Raw genomic sequence first — 27820 nt, forward strand, 5'->3', positions numbered from 1 at the left:
CAGACATTCTCAGCAACTAAGGAGGCTCTATATCAAGCTCAATATCTGATAAGATCATATCTTTATTTCCTACTGAAGAAGAGAAGCCATTTCTAATTTGTCTCATCAGGAAAGCATACCAATACTTAGATTTAGTGACAACCCCAAAGGTTAAAAAAATACAAGTTACCTTCACACAAAAATGATATCGCTAACCTCAAAATAACAAGATGCTTTTGTATGGGACTTTCAAACTCCCTCTATTGCCTGTTTTTGACAATTAGCACAGTCAACTCCACATATTAATTGAAAGAATAACAGAATGGTTGAGGTTGGAAGGGACCTCTCGGAATCATCTATCCAACCCCCCTGCTCAGGGAAGTCAACGAGAGAAGCTTGCAAAGGATCTTCCCAAGTCAGGTTTTGAATAACTCCAAGGATGGAGACTGTTTGGGCAACCTCTATGAGCAATCTGTTCCAGTCTTCAATCGCTCTTACAGAATTTTTTTTGTTATGTTTAAATGGAGTTTCCTGTATTTCAATTTGCATCCATTATCCCTTGTGCCCTTTTAATGGGCACCACTGGGAAGAGTCTGGCCCCATCTTTTTTAATCCTTCCTTTCAAGCATTTATACACATTGATAAAATCCCCCCTGCGCCTTCTCTTCTACAGGCTGAATGATCCCAGCTCTCTCAGCCTCTCCTTGTACATCAGTGCTCCAAGACCTTAATCATCTTTGTGACCCTTTGCTAGACCTGCTAGCTCATATTTAACTTATTGTCCACCAGGACCCTCTGGGCCTTCTCTGCAAAGCTATTTTCCAGCCAGTCGGCCCCCAGCCTGTATTGGTGCATGGGGTTATCCTTTCCTGGCTGTAGAATTTTTTATTTCCCTATGATGGACTTCATAAGGTTCCTATTTGCCCATTTCTCCAGCCTGTCAAGGTCCTTCTAATGGCAGCACAGCCATCTAATCTATCAACTACTCCTCCCAAGTTTGTATCATCTGCAAACTTGCTGTGGGTGCACTCTGTCCCATCATCTAGGTCACTAATGAAGATGTTAAGCAGTATTAGCCTCAATATCAACCTGAGGGATGCTGTTAGTGAATGGTCTCCAGCTATACTTTGTGCCACTGAACACAACCCTTTGAGTCCAGCAGCTCAAGCAATTTTCAGTCCACTTCACTGTCTGCTTATCTAGTCCATACTTCATCAGTTTGTCAATGAGAATGTTATGGGAGACAGTGTCAAAAGCCCTAACAGTTGAGATATGCAATGTCCACTGCTCTCCCTTCGTTCACTGAGCTAGTCATCCTAAGGTTAGTCAGGCATGATTTCCCCTTCCTAAATCCATACTCACTACTCCAGATCACCTTCTTGTTCTTCATATGCTTTAAAATGGTTTCCAGGATTATTTGCTCCATCACTTTCCCAGGCATTGAGGTTCTCCAGATCCTCCTTGTCCTTCTTGAAGATCGGAGTGACATTTGACTTCTTCCAGCCCTATTGTGAGAGCCTTATATTAAGCAATTAAATCTTCTCTGAACCTGTACACCACTTTTATTCACCATTTTCATACCTTCAGTTCCTGCCTCATGTTCCTCCATCCTGTCCCTGGTGGAGCTGCAGTCTCCTCTCTTTCAAGACTTGGCATTGTAAAAAGGGACACAACAGCCATTCTACTGCAGGACAACATGGGACAAGAGAGGCATAAGAGAATAGATCTGCTGGGATTTTTCTGCATCTTTTTGCCTTTCCCTCCAGTGAAGGAAGTAAAGATTTTGTCCACTCTGCCTAGCTGCTCTTCTCCAGGATGTGGACAAGTGAAGCAGACAGCTGAGTGAAAACTCAAAGCTCTGGCTGATAATTCATGAAAGATTCAGCTTCCCGAAAACTAGCTCTCATTACAGCTGAATTGTCATTATCTTATAAAATAAAGCACAAAGAAACTTGCAGACTATTGGCAGACGCAGCTTCTAGCTCACACCTACAGGGACAGCAACATTAGTGAAATGCAAATGAAAGCAGTCAGAATAAGCACTATCAAAGTGAGAAAACAATTAACATGGGAAAAATAAGTTTTCTGACAAGATAATTTCCTGTATCTCGTCAAAAAGAGATGGCCAATCTTCTTTCCCTGACAAGCCTTATGTCAAACCTTTAATATAGTGAAAAACCAGGAGAAACATGCAATGTGTCTCAGAGACCCGTGGGGTGGCTTTCTGGGACAACCTAGAAATATTATCTTCACAGTCTCTGCTCCCTTCTCTGCTTCCACAGCCACAAGTTTATAATTATTCCAAGGACCTCAGGCCAGCACAGCACTTTTCTGTTCACATGATATGCTAGTGTTTTTCCTTTCTTGGAAGTTATCAAAAAGATCAACAAGCTACACTGCCATACTTAGCAAACACTTTTTCACTAGCTGAGGTATTAGATTAATGCAAAGGTGAATTCCTTCCTTTCACTTTGCAAGTCTTGAATCATTTATATCTCAGAGCCAGAGTCTATTTTTTCTGCTTTCCCTTGACAAATATTCAGCCTGTAGCTTCAGCCTGGACAATGGTCATATGTGGATAACTAGGCTCTTGTTCTTGAGCTCTCTTTGCTCCATATATTAAATTTTGCATTGCATTTGATCACTACCTTAAACTCCCTCTCTTTCCCAAATCACTGCTTCCATAGCATACAAAAGCAAAACAAAAAAAAGAAGACATACCTTTTACCCAAACTGCATTCCCATTGTTTCCCTCCAGAAATGTATATAATATCAGTTCTCAGGACAAAAAGAGGAAAGAAAGAAGGAAACATACTCATGACTGAGACTATTCATATACGTTAATGTACTGCTGGAAGATGTTCAGATACTGTGGTGACAGCCATAGTAACAATACCTGAAGAAGAGAATACAAAATAAAAGGGCAGACAGAGAAAAATAACCAAAATCTGTTGAGTCCTAGGACAGCACAAGGAGTTCTTCTGTCTTTCAGGTTTTTGCTTGTGCAGGAGGTAAAAGCCCTCATACATTGCAGAGCTCCTCAGTCCTGCCAGATGGAGCATGAAGGCACAGCCCTTACACTACCTGGTTGTCACAGCTCATCTAAGCCTTCTGATCATGCATTGCCTTTTTGGCTCAATGCTTCCCCAATGCATAGGTGACAGACATCAGTCTATGTCACTAGGTTCAAAAGCACAGATCTCTTGGCAGAAGCAGCAGGAGTTCAATAACCAGTTCACAGCAAAACATTCAGAAACAAAGTGTCAGAGGCATTGACAAATGGCAGCTACGTTCTCATAGACATTGACAAGGTCATAAATGCAAGTGAACCTTTGTTGTGAGCAAACTGCAAAAGTCTGTTGCAGTCAAAGGATCTCAAAAGAAAAGCCAAACAAACTATAGACCTGTATTTACTTAGAAGATTTCTTCTAATACAAACCCTTTTAGTTATTGGGGGTGGGGGGAGTGTTAAGGCATGCAAAATAGGGACAGGTTCAAGCTTCCAGATGGGAATCCAGGTCTGGATTACAGTTTAGAATCATCCTTTTTTTCCTGCTGAAAAATGCTTTTTAGGGCTTGTTCAGGAGTTTGGAGAAGGTTTTATCACTAGTGTATAAGCCTCGCAATGCAGGAAAATGCTTGTCTGAAGCGCACTGGAGAACCACAAACCATGTCAGAGACATTTCAACTAACCATACATTGATTGCCTTCTGCCCAACAAAACCTGCTGGTTCAGAGGTTATTATTTTCAGGGAAGCAATGCTAAACTGATGATGAGTGTTTTTACTGTACAGAGGCCTTCCGAGGCACCACTGCAAGTAAAATTTAATACCAGCAACAAAGCACTGATACCCTGAATATTTTTGCCGGCTGTGCAAAAGATGAGAGACTCTCCTCATCTTTCCTGTACCCAGAGGTGACAAACATGCACTTCTCACTTAAGTACTGACTCTATTGTTGCATAATAATTTGTGCCAATTTGATTTAAATTTCTTCAACACACACTTGCTTTGGTCTGTTGCCGAGGCTTTAATTAAAGCCTCACTACAACAGCCGTACACAATCATTTCATTTGTGCTGTGATACACTCTGAATCTGAGCTTGCTTGACTGGCTTGGGCAGGGGAGGGAAAACAAAGCCTGCACTTACTTTAACATTTGCTCATCTCTTTGCTGGGATTTGGGTGTCAGAATTCAATCATTAAAATTTTCCAGTGCATTCCTGCTGTCCCCCAGGGATTTTCTGATCCTTATGTTCATTCACTTTCTATAGATTTCCAGCTTCCTGGTTGTCTATATTCAGCTATTTGGCAACTGACCTAGAAGAGAACAAATATGTAATCAAGGAATTATTATGACAGCAATAAATACAGTCAGATCAATGAATTGACATCTCCATTGTTGGCTCCCATCTACTGTGGGACAGCCAGCAAAATATCCCTGCTATGTGAAATTCATAGATGGAAGACATTATATCCCACTAAGAGCTCTTGTGCCATTATGTATTGTGCTAAGAGTATACAGGCACAGGCCAAAAATAAGCCAATGCAGGAAATTTGGATGCAACAGGAGTTCAGTTCAGGGATGAAGACCATTCAGTCCTCAGGTCATGGGAAGAAATCATATTGCACTGATAAAGAAGGGGATGGGAAAGATTTCCTCAAGGCAAAAATTCTACTACTAGCTACTTCATAGATCAAGACTCAGACCTCTGTGACGGCATTCTTCTAAAGTGCTTCTTGTACCATCAGTAGGACCACACAGAGAAGAGAGGTCCTGTTAAGTCAGCTCAAGGCATATTTCAGAAGACAGTAATGGACAGAATGGGTTTAATTTATTACGACTGGAAGCAGCCTGAAAGAGACAGAGCCTATGAAGAAAGCAATGTGTCTGTCTAAAGCAAGAGAAATCATCTGATCACATTGGAAATTACAGAGGTTATAAAAGAGTTTTTAAAGTTAAGACTTCAGAAAAGCCAGCAGGTGTGAAAGAAAACACAGCCTGATGTAACAATTATCCTATGGATGAAGTCATTAAACTAGAGATTATATTTTCAAATAAAGTTTAGCACAGAGGTTGATAAAATTCTAATAGGAAATAGTGAATTACAGTTTCAACAAATAAAGTCTCTATCACAGTGGATTTATTAAAATAGGTCATCAGCTTACGACCACACTTTTATGTGCATCGCAATAATCAAAAAATAAGATAGTGAAGTGGAATGTTTTGTTCTTTGTGATAACACTGATTGATAACACAAAAACTTTGTGAAAAAGCTGATCCGTGAAGCAAGGTACTACTGGACGTGATCTACTTATATAGGAATGACATAATATGTCATTATTTTCCTATATTCCATGTCATTCCATATGTAGGAATGACATGGTAGAGAATGACATTTGTGAAGGAGTATTTACATGTTAAAGAAAATTGAGAGTCAAATAGGATAAAAATACTAAGAAATAGTGTTATCAAGAAGTATCAAATCCAAGAAGATTGAAATTTCCATGCCTGAACTGAAAAAGGATATTATTGCTATATTCTTATCCACCTAAAGGAGTGGCCGTTACTGTGATATGCTAAATAAAAGTAAAGAGACTGTAAGGGCAGGAGACTAAAAATTGAGGAATTTTTCCCCATACATACTGGGTAAATGGCACAAGGGAGCATAACACAGACACTTCATTTTGCACACATTTAAACTACATTTTCTTGGAACAACTGAAATCCAGGAAGAGGTGAAGCAATTCTTGATTATCTCATGATGAACTATTGGATTTGGTTCAAAATGATACCGATATAGTGATCAAATTCAATGTATTTTTAGGAGAAAATAAAGCTAAAAAGAGTCACTGAATGAACACTTAACCTGAAAAGGGAGAACTATGTAACAGTAAGGAAGCTTATTGGAAGATTAAAAGAACCAGTTGAAGGATGAAGTGCTTGGTGTTGATAAAGACTTTTTTTTCAGAGAGGTAGAAACAGAGCAGAACAGGTTCAAAAGAAATATAAACCATTTCCAAAAAAGGGTTTTTTTAAAAGATCAGAGAAAAACTGACACCATTAAACAATAAATCATGAAGGTTAAAAGCAGAAAAGGCAATTTCAAAAAGAGCAAGTCACATCCAAGCTGAAAAACAGCATTTAATTTTGGCATGTTAAATTAAAGAACATGATAGAACATTAGCAACCTGCTAATGGCTAATAATATCTTTTTCAAATACCTCAGAAGCAGGAAGCCTGTCATGGATTCTGTAAGGCTAATGGACAAATGGGGTGAAATACAGTGTTCTCGTAGGGCTAGAGCTGAATGAACTCTTTGCACTGGCATTCGCTATGGAGGAGCTTGGTTAGGTTTTTTCCAGCCAAACAGTGTTTTACAGAGATGATTAGGAGCAATTGTCTCAAACTGAAGAGCCAGTAGCAGAGTTTTAGAACAAATCAGTAAAAGAAATAGTAACAAATACTCAGAAAAGGTGACATCTGTGAAGAGTTCTAAAGGAATTTAAATATGAAGGTGCTGAGCTATTAACTGGGAGATGTAACCTCACTCTTAAATCAGTCTTGTTTTCAGAGGAATGGAGGATAACAAATCTGACGACAATTTATTGAAAGATTTCCAGGAATAAAGACCAATAAATCTTACTTCTTTCTAGTGAATCACCAAAACCTGTAAGAGAAAAGAGAACTCTCTTCAAACAACATGTATTCCCACCCTCTTGAGTCTTGGGTTGCGACTCCCTTGAGGACTACTTGGACAGAATCCACCTCACTTCATATTCTAGAGTATTCAAAGCATATTCTAACATAAGTGAACAATTTTCTGAACCAAAATAGAACTTTAAAAGTTAGTTGCTTAGTCACTGTGTTCTATATCATAAAAATAATCAAAGTAATTAGCTTATCAAAGAGTTTATTGATCAATTACTGTAAATAGTAAAAACAATTGATAATCTATGTATTTAAATTGATGTAGTGCCAAGCAACACATATTCAGGAGCTGATAACATGTATGTGTTACTTTTACTTGAGAAACAAAAAGGAGAGAAGGTCAATCCTAACTCACTGCCTTTAACCAAATTCTAACATGTCAGAAAACGTAGCATTATGGATAATATGAGCAAGAACTTCTACGTGAGATGTCATGATCTGAAAACCAAAGAACTAGCAGTCCCATAAAGAACTGGCCTCAAATCAAATCTTCCCTTTACTGATTTGATTGTTCATCTAGTTTGGTGTATAATCAGGCCTTAGATAGTTAAATGTTTTAATTGTGTGACTCTTTGTAATAAGAGAATTATTTCAATTTTTACTAGATCTACACCTTTAGGCCTGGTTTCTTAGGTTTAATAATAAATCTGATACAGTGAGGGAGAAACTCATGCCTCACAGTTCTTTCAAAGTTCCTTAAAGGAGCCAAAATACACAGGAATAAGAGAGATTCACCTGGCATAAGGTACTTACATTTCCAAATGGTTTTTGACAAGATGCCTCATAATAGGCACCTCAGTGAAACTAAGTTGTCATAGAAAAAAAGATGAGGTCTTCTCTTGGAGGCTTCCTATCATATGATAGGAAACAAAAGATAAGAGTGTATGGTCAGTTTTCAGAAAAGACAGGAAGTAATGCCTAGAATCCCCCAGAGGTCCATCAGCACTGTCATAAAGAACCTGGAAAAGGAGGTGAATTATAATACTGGCATTAGTCAAAGCGGGTTTCTTCTGCATTTTGAAACTGCACAGAAGTCAGAAATCTATGCCAAAGAATCTGCTGTGGGAGACAGAGAAAGAAGAGTAGAACTATTGGGAGGGGAGAAGAGACAAAAACAAAGCTGAATTGTATTAGAAGGAAAATAACTCCTTGGGAAACAGATATTTGTATTTAAGAAGATATGGCTGCCAAAGTAGGAGACAGGAGAAATGAGGAGAAGGAGATCTCTGTCTGTCTCAGGCTGGGCTTTTGTCTAAGAAAAACCACGGAAAAAGATGTAGATACCAGCATGAGCATTCACAAGAATTAGACCTGCAAACCACAGAGTTTCTGATTTGAACCCTGTGATTCTGAGGGATTGTCTCATATTTTTTAGCTCCTGATTTCTATTTCTTCACCTAAACTGTCTAGCCTTGGTTTGGGTTGAAAACTACCTTTTGCTTTTTCAGTAGTCAAGCCCCTGGCTGTCTTCTAGAGGACCTGAGTTAGCCATTTTTGTCTTTTCCTGCCAGTCAGAAACTGTCTCCCGGTCCTTGCATCTTCTCCACCATCCAATGAGTTAACACAGGGGAGCAAGACCCCTGGAGCAGCAAATGTGGAATTGCGATCAGTCCAGCAGCTGCAAGAGCATCTTCTGATCTTTTTAACTGAGGAGTTATGTCCACTTCTGCGAAAAGGATAATTTTAAGGAGGAATTGAGGACTGTGATGAAGAAGTATGGGGAGGGTTGCCACTGGGGTAGGATGACAGAAGTAGGCTTTTTGTAAACGAGGAGGAGAATTAGGAGACTATTATTAGGAGAAAGTTAGAAGGGACAAAGTTAGATAAATTCAAAGGAACTCATATATTGGTAGGGAACTGAGGAATTAAAGAAATTGTGAGGACAAGGTGATGAAATTTGCATAACTGCATATTTAAATATATCAAAATTGCTCTGCTTCTGCTGAGCTTGTCTGTATAACATGGATGGACAAATTAATTCAGGAATTAACACAGTTTTTAAAACAAATTGAGGTGTGATAAGTACAATAATTTCCATTAGTGAAAATAGTGCCTGGAGGACCCATCTCTGATGTTTCTTTGATGTTTAAAGCTCTCTAGTAAGATATATTTAGTCTGTCTGCCCTTATGTTGCCATGCAATACTATTTTAACTTCCGTGCAGTTCTTCTTAGCAGCTGCTGTCAACTTAATTCGTTTGATGGCTTTTAACTTCTTCCCTCTCCTTGTTTTCCAATTCTGGTCATGATAACAAAGTTTCTTGGCTTTGAAAAATCTGTCCATACAAATTTTAGCATTTTCTAATCAGGAAATATTGATTTCCTGTTTTAGAAAGCGTGGACAAATATAAAATTAAGAAGTATAAAAATAGCATTTGACAAAGTATGCCCCTCTAGACGTGATTTGATAATTTTCTCAGGGATTCTGATAACACAGCTTAAAAACTGCAGAAGTACAGACTAGAGGAAAATGATCCAATCTGGTATTTTCTTGTTTATAGTAAATCTAGAATATCAGCTATGATGATTAGACTGGTTGCTTGGTTAGGTAATATCTCTGTTTCAAAGGCTGCTCATGATCAGTTTCCACATTTCACAATTCCATGCAATGTTTCATGTCTCTACTTTTCACTACATTCCCATTTACTCTGCCTTGTCGTTCAAATAGCTTATTCTTTTCCTTCCTCTGATTGATTTTTCCACATCCTACCTATCATCTATCTCAAGCTGTTGCGCAGACAAGCTGTTCTCTGGCCTATACCTTTCCCTGTAATATCTAATGATTTTCCCATTCTCGCTGCCCATTGAGTTTGCAGTATGTTTCCTTAACAACTAAATACAAAGACGTTCATACAGTTTTGGCGTTATAGTGTCCTTTAAGCTTAAACCTGTAAAGTACTCCCCATATTAACCTTAGCTCCAGTTTAACCTAGTGGCAGCAGGGTTTTTTTCCACTTCCAATTCAAAACCAATTTTGCCTGATGAATTCTAGCTCTATTCTTAGTTTTTTATCAATAATCATTTGGCATAAGAGCTCTCAGATATTTAACAAGACATGGTGCATTTCATCTTGCTTTTCACATACCTTTATAATTTCTTGAGCTTTCATCTTTATTCAAATTCTTGGCTTATGGACTGCGCTGATCATATGTTAAAACTCTTTTTCTCTGAAATGACCCTGACCTCATCACTCTAAAATGAATCCAACACTCCTCCAGTAAAATAGATCCTATATTTGTGTGAGCCACCTGAGCACTATGTACCAATTAACTATCAAATGAATAGAAAATAGCACTGAACACATTTTTAGGTGTTAAACTCTATCCTGTGCTATAATTTACATACTAAATCGTTAAACAATTTCTGCTTTAATGTAACATTGTAACTTGTTTACAAGTTTCCAAAATCAGGCTTCTAAGTTCATGAGCAATCCACTAAACTCATCATCATAAGCAAACTACCTCTTGACCAACAAATACTGAAAGGGACCATACCTGGCCAGAACAAGAAATGCAAAGTCAGTCAACATATTGTTGTGGGTACTATAATCAGTGCAACACAGTAGAATTATCTAAAGTCATGGACCCATACTCATCCACAAATGCATTGAAATGACACAATTACTACGAATCACACTGCAGAAAGAGACAATCTGCAAAGGACAGAGAGACTCTGTTAGCAATGGGAGACTGTTTTTCACAAGATAACTTCTTCTTTGCTTTCAGTTATGACCCTCCAAAAACATACAAAATACTTTTTTAACAACTGTCTGAGAAAAAAAATATAACATCTATTTAAGAATCTACTGGATCTCTTTTGTGTGTTTTTTTATCTATAGTACAATATAGAAAGAGATTATGTTACACTCAACTCTTCTGTTAACAGGAATTACAAGTCACAGGAAAATGAATGGCATATCAAGCAACTGTTGAAAACTGTTAAAAAATTGGTGTATCTGGAAAATCAAAACACATTGGAGCCAATCATACACTGTATAATGATTTGCTTGTGGCCTTTTGGATATCTCAGTCTTGTCCTCAAAATTCTGCCTGCAGAGTTCCTTATTCCTTCTACACAATCAAATTATTTAGAAGTTATTTATGACAATTTTGCTTTATAAGCTTTTTCTCTTTCTTCTTTTTTTTTAATAAATTATGTAAAACATAGTTTGCAAGGCTGACTCATGATATCATCGCAGTTGATGACAAAACTGGAAGCAAAATTTAGCCTGTAAGGTGAGTGAAACAGACAGACTTAGATCAACTCAGAAATTGAAGATTATGGCCACTAATTTTCTACTAATGTTTAATTACATATCTCAGACTTAGGTCCCTGTGTCACACATGGCAATTACTACACATAGATGAAAGAACAGAAGGTTTGGGGTTTGGGTTTCGCCTTTTTTTTAAACAACCGCATAATGCTAAAATCAATTTCATTGACTCATTAATATACAAAATATAACAAATTGGCACTGAGGTTCTTTTTCCTACTCCCAGAGAAACCAGTGGCAAAACTTCCACTGCAGGTAAGACTTTAAACGCACAAACATTATGAGAAAGTAGGTTCTAATAATGTATTTGAGTCAAACTTCTCAGTCGAAAGAAAAGATGACAGGGAACAAAGAAACAGATTTTAAGAATATGAAAAGCTTCTGCAAAGAGGAAATTAATACTATTCAAGAGAAAAAAGATGATAAATAATGGATTTAAACTGGATTTTAAAGTGAAAAAGTGCAGCTTACACAATGTGAAAAACTTCCTAATGTTAGTAGTGTGTTAGAGCACCTAGAGAGATTTCAAGCCTTAAAAAAATGAATATTTCTCAGTCACATGACTCTCTCAGGGTTTGTGACAGAGTCCAAAAAATTGCAAAGTAATATATAGCTATAGTCGGCAGCAGCTCAGTAACCCCAGATGGCAGCAGCGTTGAGTCTTCCTAGCTGGTGAGTGAGAAGATCGTAATTGCTGGCTGTCAAGTTTTTGCACTCATTGGAGAATGGCTAACTATCTGTAATTACGTGCACCAGTTCATCCAGAATAAGGGCATGAACTTAAACTGTTACAGTCAGTAGGTATATCTGCTTCTCATTCCTCCATCTCAGAGCAACTAGGCTTTTGCTCATTCTGGGGCTATACAGTGGCAAAAGACTCACCTTTGAAACTTGCAAAAATATACAAAAAAATACTTGCTCATATCACAATCATCTGTGAGAAATTAAATAGGTCTAACTGATCCTACCTTGAGGAAAAACAATCAATTTAATGATCTCCCAAGATCCTTTCCAAATTTATTTTCTATTATTCTAATGATTCTATAGGCCTAGAGGAAAAAAGAAGGGAAAATATGAGTTGCATCAGTTAAACTAGCAAATGCACTAGCAGGTATACTTGCATTTTATTGATCTTAGGTATATGGATTTTTTTTAAAGCTATTCCATTTCTAAATCATTCAAACTAAACAGAGATCAGGACCACTATTTCACATTAAGGAGTATTCACACATGTAAGTATTCCAGAAGTGTTCTTTTAAACTACAGAGACCTTCTGCCCTTAAGCAAAAAAAGCAGTATGAAAGTCCAAAAAATGAAAAAGTAAATGATGATTAAGCATTTTACATGACATGGCTTGAGAAATGGCTTCATGTGTATTCTAACAGAAAGCAGGATACAGATGCTTCTATTTCACTGTTCCCTCTGAGGCTTTTCTCTCCATCTCGCTCTGCTTTTTTTTTTTTAAGTGACAAGCAATCATTAATGAAATGTGAAAGCATGAAATCAAGCAAGAATTCAGACATTCAATAACTAAAGAAAAACAATTTAGAGGCAGACTAGAGAGATGGCTCCATCTGAATCCAACTCTTCTGCCACTGAAGAGGTTTACTAACACTTCCAAGAGCAATAAAGAGAAAGGAAAAGCCACTAACAAAGAGCAAATCTGCACTGAGAGGAAGGGCAGGAAGAACTGCTGCGGAACCTTTTAAATGGCAACAAGAACATGAAGTTAGCATGGTAAGTTCAAAAAAATCATTGTTATCAGCCTTAATCTTCTTGAGGTTTCTTCTGTTCTTTCCATATCCAAACAAGAGTTTCAAAGCTAGAATAGCAGCTGAACTGGATAACCTTTCATACCATGTTATCTCAGCCAAGAAAATAACTTTTCTGAAATTTTGAGAGTCCTGACTCAGTGTCAAAAATGAATCCTTCAGAATTTTATGTTTACATTCTAAAACTTATCCAGATAGTAGATCTCTGCTCTCAGAAAATTCTCCTAATTTTAGACACCTCTTTACTAGACTCCAAAACTCTCAATTTGGTTGCTATAACAATATTCAGTTCTATATTCTCTCATCTGATGCCTTCTTAACATGTGATAAATGTTAACAAAAAGTCTTCCTGTACTTTATAACCAATGTGCTTAGATAAAAATTGTGCAGTTTCTCCATTAGGACTTTCCCTTGAGTTTGCTGTCTCCCTGTAAACCCTTCTAGCATTTTTACTACAAAGATAAAGTTTAAAAGTATGTGATCATAAAAATCTCTATTCCAGAGGCTTCCTAAAGGCCTTAAGGTTGGACTGAATTCCATTCTTAAAGCAGGGTTTAAGTCTTGAAATCATTAAGTGAATACCCACCAAACCTATGCCTTTTCTGGGGAGGGAAACAAACTGAATCTCTGAATCAGTTTTTAAAGTATCCTCAGCTGCAGTTTGAAACTCTGAACCATTTAAAACACTCCTTTTGGAATGTTTCCTTAGTATCTGATGTTTTTCTTTCACATCACTGCAATTTAACCAACAGTTGCCTAATTTACTGCATGAATGAAGTTCACATACAACCATTAACATAGGGCAATCTAAAAAGGCTACAAAGCTTTAAACTGATTCAAAGGCTACAAAGCTTTAAACTGATTCAAGGCACTTTTTTTCTGTAGGAATGCTCATCCTTCCAGCATACAAGGAAGCACTAATGGGGGATAATTGAAGCCCAAGAGTGGAGTCTGACTGTGACTGGAGGCGGAAGAGGGCTCAGAAAAAGACCTTACTCAGGTCTGCTGTTCTGCTCCCTGATTCTCCTGGGTGGGCTCCTGCTGTAGTACGGAAAAGCGAATATAGTGCTCTTTGCCCCCACCCTCTAGGACAGGAATTATTTCATTTTTCCTGGTATCTGAACAACGGAAAATCCCTCTTTTGTCATATCCAAATAAAACATTCAGCTTCAATGCACCAATGGTATTTCTGCTCTAGTCGCAGCATGCGTGCAGCATAATGCTGCTTTCTTTGTAAATCAGCCACAGTACTGTGTAGCTGGAGCGACAGGTTCTCACTCTGATAAGCTGCCATGATTTCTATATAAGCTGTAAATACAGTGTTGATCCTATAAACAGCAAATTGTTAGTGTATGAATCTCCTAGAGAGTAAATTCAAGAATTTTAGCAGTATGCTGAGAAAACCAAAGCCTAAAGTCAAATGACTAACAGAGCTAGACAAGAAACAACACTGAGTTCAAAGACATTCTTATCTAGGTGGTCGATTCAAGCCAATGTAATTTTAAGTCAGAGACTGCAATAGAGGAGCAGAGCAACTAACCAGTTCTCTTGATTCTCTGCAAGGCTCTGCGTAGGGCAGGAATCCTTCCATCTGCTCACGTAAATAATGAGTTCTGCATCCAGCCCTCTCAACAGACCACATTTTACAAACTTTACGTCCACTTCACTTTCATTTCTATCCAGTATTCCTGTAGCAGTTGTCCCTCTCAACGTATGTTAAATAATTAATTCAACTAGACAGATGAAGACATCAGGGGTTGCATAAATGCATGCTGCGAAAGAAGTGTGTCAGAGGACCTTTAAATTTTTGCATAAGGTTTTGGCAAATGTCCTGATTGCAAGAAAACAATTGCTCTAATGTTCAAATTATGTTCTCTTAGTGCTGCTTGCCCTCAGTATATTCACCGTAATTTACAAGCTATAAAGCTAAACATCCAGTTTTTGCATGTTACTGTAGGTATTACTGCTCTATTAATACTTAGAAATAAATAAAGACCTGAAATACTCTGGAAAAAATAAAACTTATTTTCAACATACTTTTCATAAAATATTTCAGGTTAATGGATATTACATTAAAAGTCTAACTGTCAAAAAGCAAATAACACTGTTGGTTTGGAATCAAAAAGGAAAAATAAAAAATAAAATGTGTTTAAAAAATATTATTCCATTTGTTCCCGAGGGACATAAACCAACTAAGAATTATTTGTAGAAAGCCAAGACTTTTAAAAAGACATCGTTTGCAGATCTGCTTTGACAAAACTATTGCCAGTATTAGCAAGAAAAAATAAAATTCAAAACAATTGGAAGGTTAACTTTTGTATACCGAACTTACATTTCTAGATGGCTTAAATAACACTTTATGCCCCACTGAGTGCTAACAAAACTTAGTGATGTCCTAAAATTCAGTCAATAAAACAAAGGACATTTTAGTGAGTAAGACTGCCAACAGGGTTTTGAGTCCATCTCATGGCACTCTGGAACATCAACAGCTTTCCGAATAACAGTGAACAAAATAAGCATCCACTGAATTAGTAACATAGCCACTATAGGTAAGAAGTAAACAAGGAAAAAATATCCCACGTGCTTAATAAGAAGAATTACACAGAAATGTGTGCACTACACAGCCAAGAAATAACCAATCTGAAATAAATGATGGCTTAAGGAACTTCGGGGAACAAAGGATAGCCAAATGAAGAAGGAAAGGTGTGTTTGTGAGGAAGGCAGTAGTCTACAGTGGTTGTGAATCTCCAAGAGATTAAAACTACTTAGAGACACATCATATTTCACTTGCCTGTTTCGTGGCACATATAAAATATATGGTTTCCCCGAACAATAAGAGAGAATACCCTGACAAGAATTTTCTAACGTCTAATCCCAAGTATATATACGGATTGAGATCGTTCAAATAACATATAATTCATCAATAACAAGAATCAGGGAGCGCTGTGCGCCAATGAATCACACTTTCTGATTAGCACAGCTAGAAGACAACACGCCTGCACCTCGTGCACCTTTCAGTACGCATTATGGAGAGCATGTTTCTACAGAATCACTAGATTTGAATGTTTCCAAATACCCCCACAGCCATCTCTGAGATTCCAAGAATTGCACAAAAGTTAAGACGTGAAAGCACTACAAACAGGAGCTGTACAAACACAGAAGGTGTTCTGTAATTATGACAGCACTTCAGTATCAACATTGAAAATATTATCTTCAGTACGCAGATACGGCTACCTTGCTACACTTCCAATGGCTCATAAAAAAGTTAACTAGGACAAAAGGCATTCTTCCAGTTGCAGTCACTGCTTTAGCAGGCTGTAGGCAGTCTTCCTTTCACAACCATCTAAAATGGTACCAATTCCAAATCCCTTCATTTGTAGATTATTTTCAGTTTCATTAAAATACACTATCACCAAATTGTGTCACAATTTGTGATTTTACCTTTTGCAGATTTTTTCTCACAACCCTAATATCCTTTGCAAAAAGTTTTTTTTTAAGGATATACCAAGCCAAAGGAAAAAAAGACAGATTTAATGTATATTACGAGCAACTTCTAGTTAAATAGCACATTTCATGACTCATCTAAAATTTGTCTATTATTTTCAATGGGGTATTGTACTATTTCCCCTTTGACAGTGAATAACTAAAAAGTAAGTCATTGAGTATCTAGCCAGCATAATCTAAAAGACTATCACAGAAGCACTGAGTTACGCAGTTAGCATTGTCACAATAAAAAAAAATTGCCATAATATCAGCCTGCAGGGCTGGCTCATATGCCTTCACAACTATTGTGTATAGAGTGCTTTGTGATTATAAAAGAAATGTTGAAATCCACAGAATTGATTAAAAAATGATTTTTGCAGACCAGTTATAAGCTTCTGGGTTTTGCAGATCAGCTACAAGCTCATAAAGGAAATTTCACGCTCCCCATCCGCCACTCCAGTTTTTGTCCTACTTTTCTTAAGTTGCTAATGTTGCTACTAGGACATATGTGCAATCAGCTGCACCAACACCAGCCAGGAATGATGGCAAAACACAGCATTATATCATTTCACTTCTGCTTCTGCCTTTTTTTTTTTTTTAATAAGTGATTAACTGTGGCATGAGTAACAGGATCTGAAAATGAATCAAGCTCTTTTAGAAACTAAATTTTACCTCATCTTCAGGAACACATGGAAAAGCTCCCTTTACAAACAAGTAAATAGTTAAAAGAATATTCTTAGAAGTAAGATCTTCACTTTGGGAGAAGAAAGAGGATGTAATGGCTGAAATACAGAGACTCAAGAGACTTCGATTCTATGGCTTGGAGCAAAATAGGTCCACAAAACAGCACAAATTCTCAAGAACCTGATGTTCTCACCCATGATACGGAGTGTTTCACTCAAGAAAATCTGCCACCAAAATCCTGGTCCATAAGTAAATGAGCTAAACTAGAGCTAGTTCCTCTGGCTCTTTGTATAGCTTCCACATCTGTAAAATGAGGATCTTAAGCTTTACCTTGTTTGGATGCTAAGAGATTTACTTCATTAATGTTTATTAAGTAGTTTAGAGCCTGAGATGGAAAGCTGTATAGGAAAGTAAATTACTATTATGATCTTGCATATGTTACAAAAAGAAAGTTGTCTTGTCTCATCTTAACAGCACTAATATTGTTAGGCTCTCAAATGTAACAATGAAATTTTAAAACATTTATAATGATTCTAGTCTTCTTCTCTCCTCCCACCTCTACTTCATCCCAGTGACACACAGTAATCATCTTCACCTCCCTCTGCAATAGAATGAAATAAAATTTTCTCAAATATGAAAGAATAATATTAAACATCCAACAAATGCAAAAGCTTTTTATAAACATAAAAATGAATCAAAGCTACAGGATGTTAGTCCCTACCATTAAGGATATTTAAGCCTTAATATTTTACTTGGTAATGAAGCAAACATGCATAGAATAATTACTGTCAAGCAATTAACACATTACAGTGAAGATGAAATGTATCATTTGGTTTAGGAAAAAAAGCTTCATCTGCTACAGTAATGATTACAGAAATTCAGTCCAAAATTCACTGTTTTCCCTTACAGATTATGATGAAACATATTTTAGGATACCCTCTAATATTTTTTGGAAGTGTATTTGAATGTAATGCATTGGGCTTATGTCTATGAAGCACTGTGCAGTCTTGATAAATAGGAATGAGACGAGAAAGGGCAAACAAGCACATATTCTGAAAGGGCGGGTAACTCCTCTTCATTAAACAAAAGATTCAGCTTGTTGCCAAGGATGTTTGACTGAAGAACGAGGAATATCCCACGGTTCTTTCTGAGGTGTACAAAAGAACAGTATGGCTACAGAGAAAAACACAACATCAAAGAACAAACCTCGGAAAATACCCTGAGGAAAAGCATCTCCTACATATAAATATGCTATCCCTACATATAAATATGCTATCTTCTCCTCATGAGCTAACAAAACCAAGGCAGAAATACATGAAGCAATAGAAATAGAAGTTGAATAATAATGAAAATAAAACCTTAGATTAACAACTGATTTTAAATTAGAGTTGAAGCTTGGATACTGCAATGGTTAGGCACAGCCTAGGTTTATAAACAGAGCGTCTTTTTCCACTACACACATAAGGAAAATCCTTTTGATAAGAAACTGCACATACTTTTCAGATATCCTGCAAAAGGATTCAGTTTATTTCCAAAATACCTTTATAGAGGCAACTTCAGCAAAGTGAGACACTCCCTCCCAGAATACTCACTGGAATAGACTCAGTGTGCTGGGTGTTTGGCCACCCCTCTAGCTCTATTGTAGCCATTGCTATATGCAGTCATGCAAAGGCCACAGGGTTCAGAAAATACCCAAAGACAACTAATGCATTCTCATTCTTGGAAAGAATAATAATGTATTTTAAGGATTGCCTTCCTTAAAATAAATACTTAATGAGTATGGGAACTCCCATGTATCAACAAAAGAAACTGCAGAGAGGTAGCTTGCTGAGATGTTCAAAATGTTCCACGATGGTCAGGGATTTCAGCAGAACAGCACTGGATTATTATTGTTGTGTTTTGCATTTACTAGACCTTTTCAATAGCTGTCTAACAATTCTGCTCTGTCAATTAAATTCATTTCATCTGGTGAAATCTGATGTAAGCAAATTTCCTATTGGAAAAAAAGATTTGTACCCACTGATTTCCACGAGCATGTCTCCCAGCAGGCAATTCTTTCTGGGAACAAGACTATGAGGAGTATGTTCATTGTTGATCATCTTGTTCAGGAACACAGTATTTTTCAGTGTCCATTACTCCTGCATGTCAGGACATTTATTTCTGTCTATTCCATAATTATTTTTCAAAAAAAAAATATTACTATTAGCACAACATCACTTGTTGAACTCTCAGGAAAGAGAGTCTGAAAGACAGTGAGCAAGTTACTCAAGGTAAAGCTCTAATAGACCGCCAAGCTTCCTCATTTACACTGGAAGGGTATTCAAACTATATGTAAAGGAGTACAGGAAATGTCTGTCTCACTGAAGGGAAGATGACAAATAGGTCAGCATTAATTTAAGCATGACTGAAAATATCTTCAAAAATAGCTGTCTGTGGTTACTGGTGTGAGCTGTCTGTGGTGTGAGCTACATCACCCTCATTTATTTAATGTCTACTCTCTGCAATATAAACCTAATTACAGAAATGATCCATTCAGATCAACATAATTTAAGACTAACAGATTGTATTGCAGAGCTTTACAAAAGTCTCTAGGGTTTATTGGACTGCTGGCTCCTACAGGTCTTCACAAGAGGACTGTTCATATCAACACTGCTATCAGGTGAAAAATTGGCCAGTCCCACTTCTGCTTGGCACAGTGCTGCCTCCAGTTTATTTTCTTTGGCTGAATTTAGACCACAAATGAATCACAACAGATACTAGATAAACAACCCTTCAGGCATATGCTGTGTCATCGGCTGTGGGCCAGAGCATCAGACCAACTACATCAAACTGACACATTGCACCAGCATTTATCATCCTGTAGAACTCCATTGTATCATTACCCGCTCTGAGAAAAGGTAAAGAATTGATCACCGGGATCAAGTTAAAGAAATGTAAATGTTCCATTTCAGATATTGCTAATTAAAGCAAATTAAAAAAAAACTTTCTAAATAAAATAAATATAATGTATTACTTCAACAACTGTATAAAGAGAAGATTGAATTTGTAGAACACATACAGATAACACTGCTGAAGAAACTCAGTAACAAAGGTACTCTGTGGGACCACTCCATCCTTATGTTGCCTGAGGACCAGGTAGAAGAGATGAGAGAAATGTAAGTAGGCTGCACAGGGGAAATTATCTTACCTACCACCCTCCAGCAATATATCCTTACAGTTGACATGATCTTTTCAGCAGCAGCAATAGTCAAACTATTTTTCATGGAGCCCTATTGCCAGGGAGCCAAATGCAGATACCTGGAACCCAACTGCTTAAGGGTGCACTCTGCTCAGTTCACAAAGCCACTCTTCTCCTCCTGTCTGTCAGCACTGCAACGTAGGCTGCATCAAATGCACAGGCAGAGACGCTTAAGTATTCAGACCATATCTTTGACAAAAAAGCTCATTTTCTGTACTATATGATGGATCTACTGCTTTTACTTTTTGCTTTTAATCCTTTTGTGGCACTGCTTGCTGCTCTGAACGACAGCTATCACTTGTGCAGCCATGTGGTCACACATTCAGCAACTCAAATGCATGATTTTCACAAGCTCCGGAACATTGTTTCTCTTTGAATGAGTACTGCTAACCACACACCAAGCAGAGTGCACTGGGCACTTTTTTGTAACCTAGCCAGCCTTCTTTTCAGCCACATGGGAAATAACATTTCCACTATGTTAATGAGTTGGAGCTATCAGTGCATTAAGCAGAGCAGACGGGCTACATGAGCAAGTACCATTGCACTTTGAAAAACTGTGAAAGTTGTAACCATGTAGCCCTGTAATACAGTATTGATATTGCTAATAATAAGGCCGCAAATTTTGTACTGAAATTGCAAGGGCTCAGGACTGAAGACTGTCAGCTTTGCTCTGTCTAAACTTTTCTTGACCTGCCTGCAGTTTTGTTTTGCTTGTTTTAGCTGTGACAGTAATTTCTCTAACTGACCAGGTGTCTATGGCTAATTTGTTGTACTTCTGTATATCTTTGCATGAAAAAATCATATTTTTATATACATAGCTATAATAAGCAGTTATTTAACATAATGATATAGTATAGAGAAATAGAGGCCTGGTATGATAGCAGAGGCCTTCAGAAGTGGAGGCACAGGAGGCAGCACAGAAGAATATAGGCATGGGACACAGGCTTGGCACTGGAGATGGCACAGCTATAGACAACTCGCCAGTGGCCAAAGAGATGGACAAAACTGTTTTTCAGGGTAACAAAGAGAACAAAGAAATAGTATCTAGCATATATAAAAGGCACCATATATAGTAAATTCAGATGCAATGAGGAGCTGCAGACCAATGAATACAGAGCAAAGGTGTGGAAGCATGTTAGCAAGTGTGTAAAAATGACTCCAAGTGGATCCTAGAGTGAGGAAGAAGAAACGACCATCAATATGAACAACATATTCCTTCTGATGAAGGACTCCAGATGCTGACAACTCACCATAAAACCCCCACCCACACAAATGAAACCACTGACCTTAGCACCCACAGGAGCAGTGAAAGTGTGAACAAAACTCCAAGAAAAGGGGTAGAAGCTAAGAAGTATAACAATTTTAACTGAATTATTATTCTTTTTTGTAACAATTAGATCTAGACTAACAATGATTCTTGAATAGACTGTTAAGAGTTCAGTCATACTAACAAAAAAGCCTTGTCCTTTTGTGTATATATATAGATAGATAGACAGACAAACAGACAGATAGATAGACAGATAGGTAGATGTGTGCTTCCTCTTTGTATAAACAAGATTCTGAGCGTAACAGTACCTACCCCATTGCTAAGGCTAACACTCAACACTTTATACCTGCTTACATTACACAAGTCAGGATGGAAGCAGAGGAAAGACAATACTGTGGCTATAAGTCTGAATTCTGAGCAAATCTGAATAAGATCATTTATAGCCTAAATCAGGGATTATTGCTTTGGTTGGTGAAATTAAAAAATTAATAGTGCTGCTTGGAGAGTAGGGAAAGAAAGAAGTTAGAACAAAATATGACAGTGGAAAATTAATTAACTGTGGAAATAAAAGCTTAATACATGTAAGATCCTAGTTTGTTAGGAAATTTGTGGATTCAAATGTCAAGTATTTTAAAATAAGCATTTTTCTTGTTATGATTCTCACCATCTTCTGCTGAGAACAGCTGAACAGAGAGGATTTGCATGATTTAGTTTCCTGCAAATCAAGAGACAAAATGAATCAGAATACCTTTCTTTTCCAATTGCTTTTGCTTATCTAGACAGATTGAATGATGAAGCCTTCAGTTCAGACGTTTTTAAATTCAAATCAACAGCCTATTTATACAGTCAAAATCAAACATTTTCAAGCAATTTCCTCTTTTCACCTCTCCTCAAATGCAGTCACTCAAAATTGCAAGTTCTTTCTAAAACCAGGCTAGACTTTCCTACAAATTACATACAAGCTAAAATCGTGTATATTATTCTATTTGAGGAAGTCAATGATAAAAGCTTTCTTATTTTTAGCAAGGAATGTTGCTGGCCTTTCTTCTTTAATTAACATAATTTCATAAGATCATGAACTAGTCATCAAATTTCTTTATATGAAATACTAATAATGAAGCAGTAATTCTGTCAAGTAACTTCTCTGAAAGCTGGAATGACTGTAAGAAATAGTCTTTAAGTACATTACTCTGTAACTGTAAATCGGAATTCCCATATGGAATAAGACTGATCTACTGTCAACATTCAGTTATTCAGGGATATGAGAGGGGACTGGGAAATGATTCAGACAGAACAAAAGACAGGCAAATCGGGCTACAGAATACACACACAGTCCATTTGCCTGAGAAAGAACTTGTAATCAGATGACTGCAGAAGCTAGGTGCAACTACGAATAACAAAAGGCACAATACTACATGATCTCAGTTAACTTTATTGTAGTCAAGCAAACTGAAGGAAAGGCCTTATTCAACCATAGCTTGGACTAACATACAAGTAATCAAAAGGTTAACTGTAGTTTAATCCACTGCCTTCAACATTGTTAGTACCAAACTTCGAGAAGTCTTTTTCAATTAGATGAATAATAAATAAAGCTACACCTGGTTCTCTGATTTTGGCGCTTATTACAGTAAAGATTACAAACATACAAGAAAAAAAGATACTCACCTTGAAGGATACCAGTTATGCACTGGACTGGAGCTCACAAAGGCAGGTCCTATTCTGAAGTTTGCTGCAGATTTGCTGAATAATATTGGGCAATTTATTTTTGCTTTCTGTTCCCCCATATACGCTTTATCTATATTGCCTGTATAAACAATAAATTACTCATGGCAAGACTAGCTCTTTGACGCAATGCACCTTGGTATCAGTGGAAGGCATCTATGCACTAATGCCACAAGATTAGTAATAGCTTAGATAATGACACTTCTATGAAAGTTAATTGACCTACATTTTGTATTTTCAAACTAAAAACAAAAGCTGTAATATTACAGATGCATGGGTTAGAATTTCATGGCATGCATCAAACAGGTACTATTTTAAACACCCGTAAGTTACCTAGATGATATGTGTTTGCAAAACTTTCCAAACTGGTTGCAGCTCTTTCCAGGTAGTATCACATCACAAATACAATCTACTACAGAAGTTCTCTATTGCAAAACATAGTGATGCACACAACCATTTCTTTATTACAAAATGATGTCCAAAGGATATTTGCAAATTCCTACTCATAAGAAAATAGTGTAAGAGAATAGATATTTGTGTAGCAGGATTTCACTTGCAAGTCAAAATACACTAAGTCAGAATTCATTATATTTACCCTCACTAAATCATTTATATATTCCTATGGGAATCTTCCTTTTAAAAGAAATACCTACCTTTCCAGTTTGCAAATAATCAAGTGATTGGTTTTCACACTGTTCAGAGCAACAAAACATACTTATGTATATGACTCTTGATGCCATCGGTAGCATGCTTCATAATCACACAGGAACACCTGGGAAACAGCATACAAACTGCTTGCCATTTTAAGGCAGGCGTTTCCCTCATCTTTATACTGACCTGATCAAAGTGGTGCTTTTAAAACCAGTAACGGCACAGGGTAAATGACTAGTTTTAAGGGTTCTCCGCCTGTAAATTAATTGCTCCAAAGAGTAAAGAACAGCTGAAAAATGTCTCAGCTCTTTTCTGCAACAGTGAGCAAGCCAGTTTGGTTGCAACCCCATAGGAGAAAAAAATTCCTAGGGAACTCCTGGAAAGAAATAGAAAAGGCTACTGATTCCCTGCTTGGATTTGCCTTGATCAATACAGCTGAACACGCCACCAATCCTCCTCCCATCTTCTGTTTATTGGAGAGAAGTCTGCGCTCTTCTGTTGGCTACCAGAGGCAGCCAGTATTCCATCTTTGAGTCACAAAAAGTAGTACAAAATTTGATTCAAAATTAACAGCACTACAAATATATTAAGATAAGCACAATAAGAATCATTAATTATAATCTATTTCTCAACAAAAATAATGCCATCAAATATGAATGAACGCTTTACACTATCACACTAATCCAGATTAAATAAACAATGCTACTTCAAAACATACTTTTAATAAGATCCAAGGCATTTCTAAAGCATTCATTACAGTCTGAAAATTTTAAATTATATGATATTTCTACAAAAAGGTATTAAAATGAGTTTCTTTTTTTAAGTGAGGATTGTTTTACACCGTTTTGAATGTAAAGGGATTATAAGAATGCATATTCAACTTGAATAGGACCAGAATATCAAGATTTAATTTAAATTAAGTCTTTCTGAATAAACAGTCAATATGATTAGTTCCACTGGCAGCCATATGTAGTGTAGATTTACTTTATAATCCATCAAATTTAACCATACTGTGTACCATATTCCCTTTCACCATTCCAGGAAAGCCAAACTAAGACATTTAACTAGAAAGGGATCTGACTTTTAGTGATTACACTGCAGAAAATGTATCATCTACAGTACATAATATTAGTTTCAAAACCGTAACTACCTGCTGGTGGTATCTTTGGAATCACATGTCTTGGTCAAGCAGGAAGTCTGAAAGTCATTCATTTTATGTCAAAATATGACAGAGTTTGCTTTGGCTTTCAAAATATACATACAAAAAACAGGTGAAATTATACACTTATGGTTTCCCACTCTCCAGTAATTATGGGCACTGCTATTTTAAATCTGGAAGAATGCTATGGCTGTCTTCAGGTTTGCCAGGTATGAAATAAGTATTTTTGAAGATGCCCAGGAGAACTGCATTCATTTTCATTTTAGTCCAGCTGCAGCATGTACAGTCTTTAATTTGTGTCTTTAAAGCAGAAGCCATCTAGGAGTCACTGGCTAAAATTACACCTAAAAATATAATTTAAAGTTTGGGTCTATGTTCAGTAAGATCAGGGTAGGAAGGTTGCAGGCATGGCACATGGTGACCATCACTGGCAAGTGTTAGGTCTCTTTCAAATATCAGGACATACAACAACAAAAGGATTAGTATTAACAATGGCAGCAGATACAGGGAAAGAAGAAAGCAGGGGATACTTGAAGGATACACAGTGGTGGTAATTAGTAGTGAGAAGTTATGTGAGTGAAGGAAAAACACTATTTTTTTCTCCTATATATTAATATTCAACAAAGACTGCACATGCTGTTTTCCTCTTTTAGGACACTTCAGTCTGTGACTTCACCATAGAATATACTATGATCGACTACCTTTTTCATTTGATTTCTAAAGCAGTCTTTAATGGACCTTTGCTATCATGACTGTACTACTGTATAGATGCATAGATACTGCTTGATGGCTTTCTACACTACATACATCTGAAAAGAGGATAGATTTTTTTTTACTGTCCCATGGGCCATTTTACACTGCTTCACAATTCAGGATGTGGAAGCCACACTTTACAGGTGAAAGAATATTTTTGGCTTGGATTGTTAGGAAACAAATGCTAGTTAGCCATTCATATGCTACAAACAAACCACTGCAAAAACACTTGCCAGCCCATGAAGTGTACACAGTATACCTCTGTATCAAATTACTTATGAGTAATTATACAATGGCCACAATGTTAATAATTTTCAACAGAGTTAGTAGGGCTATGTCACCAAGTGCAGTCTGGTTACTTTCAACAGTTATGCCTGCCACAGTACCAACTGCAGAGAAAAGCCCTCATAAGTATTCCTTACTAAACTGTAGACAAAAAATAGCTTCTGCACTGCTACTGCACTGAGACATTTTCATCTCCACTTAATATAGAGCATATAAATATTGAAATTCTCAAAGTGCTTTTAAGCACTATAGTTTTGATTAGCAGCAAAGCATGTATTTAATTTACTTACTCTCTGTAAAACAGTCACTGAGTGTGTATATAAAATGTATACGCATGTACATCACACATTTTATATACACATATCTATACAATGTATGCCTAAAGATAGACATATAATATACAGATATTCTGAAAGAGTAGTTAAAACAGCTATTTTTAAAATAACAGTCCTGTCAGAAGCTATGCCAGTTGCAAATTTTGACTATTAACATGTCATATCAGCAGTAAAAAAACTACGTCTAAATATTAAAATCATGCTGATGATGTTTAACCTGTTTCTAGTCCCGATACAGTGAACCTACATAAATTTGCTGTCCAGTGATATGACAAAACTCTTTTTCTTCCCATAAAAGACATGACCAGATATTTTAAAAGGCTATAGGCCTTAAAATATAGTTCCAGAAAACCTGACTATGAAGCAACTCTTAAAAGAAAAATACATTATAAAAATAGAAGATGTGTACTGTTGGGAGCTGTGTTTTCCACCTAATGTACAAACCTGGAAGCATCTTGTCAAATGTTCCTTGTAAAGTGCTTATGCTGTAAACAAATCTCTGTTAACAGTATCATCCTGAAAATATCACATGTGAGGTCTCTTGAAGCTGTCCAACACTGGAATTCCTTCTGGATGCTATTGATGAGCAAAGTTTGTCCCTTTGGTAATGAGGGAGCATCTGCTGAAGTACAGGAAGTTTAACTCTATCAGGAACAGTTCTGAACAGTTTGTTCATAATTACAAGTCCTCCCTTTTTGCTGGGTAGTTCTTTGGTCCCCTTGATAGTAGAGATACCTGAAAAAAATTGGTAGTTAACATTATGTTGGAACTAAGATTCCTCAACTATTCACCATCACCAGGTGTAGGATCAACCTTTGTGCTATCAGCAGAAAGCAACCATGCTATCAATATGATGTACAAGCCAAGGAACTCCAGATGTCTATTCAAAGAAATGTTTTAGTTCAGAGTTTAGAACAGAGTTTGATGCCAAAATCTCTGGGTGAAATTCTATCATTTATGCTATACGCAGGGAATTAGTTTGCCTAATGATCCTCTGACTCAAAATTTATGGACTTGTCTGCACAGCACACAAATAGAATTAGAGCAGCATGGTGCAAAGGTCTCCTACAGCTAATCAATGAGGCCTGAGTACAGCCTAAACCATTTGTGGGCCAGATTTAACTTGTGTTGCTGATGTAATATCTCCAGAGACTTCAGCACAATGGAGAACTTAGTCAAAAGAAAGTATTTAAAATCACTTCCTTTTCCTTTGCTAATCCTTCTTTAGATGTCTAGAAGGTAAACGGGCATAGAAAGTGATGAAGCTTCTTCTATAAGCTTTATATGTGTGAAGACTACCCCATTAAATAAATTATGTTGTATATATTATAATTATCCTATGAAAATATGAAGTAAAGACTTCTCATAAACAGTGCTGTCAGAAAGTAAAACAAGTTTCTCTTTTGTCTCAAACCTCCACTACTCTCTATTGCAAGAGCAAGACCTCTTCACACCTTTTCTCCTTGACATAAATATACACCGTCTATAACCCAGATATCCAAAACTTAAGT

At 36.9% G+C, this 27820-nt stretch overlaps 1 protein-coding gene across 1 annotated transcript in view; it reads right to left on the reverse strand.

Annotated features, from left to right (window-relative positions):
• Positions 1-24182: 24182 nt before the first annotated feature.
• Positions 24183-27820, reverse strand: part of NEK10 (NIMA related kinase 10) — a 114171-nt gene continuing 110533 nt past the window's right edge. Inside the window, exon 36 of the mRNA XM_068935465.1 lies at positions 24183-27044. Coding sequence (XP_068791566.1) covers positions 26957-27044 — 88 coding nt within the window. The 3' untranslated portion in view covers positions 24183-26956. The remainder of the gene's footprint in view (positions 27045-27820) is intronic.

This window comes from Struthio camelus, chromosome 2, assembly GCF_040807025.1.
Source record: "Struthio camelus isolate bStrCam1 chromosome 2, bStrCam1.hap1, whole genome shotgun sequence".
In the NCBI taxonomy this organism is placed as follows: Eukaryota; Metazoa; Chordata; class Aves; order Struthioniformes; family Struthionidae; genus Struthio; species Struthio camelus.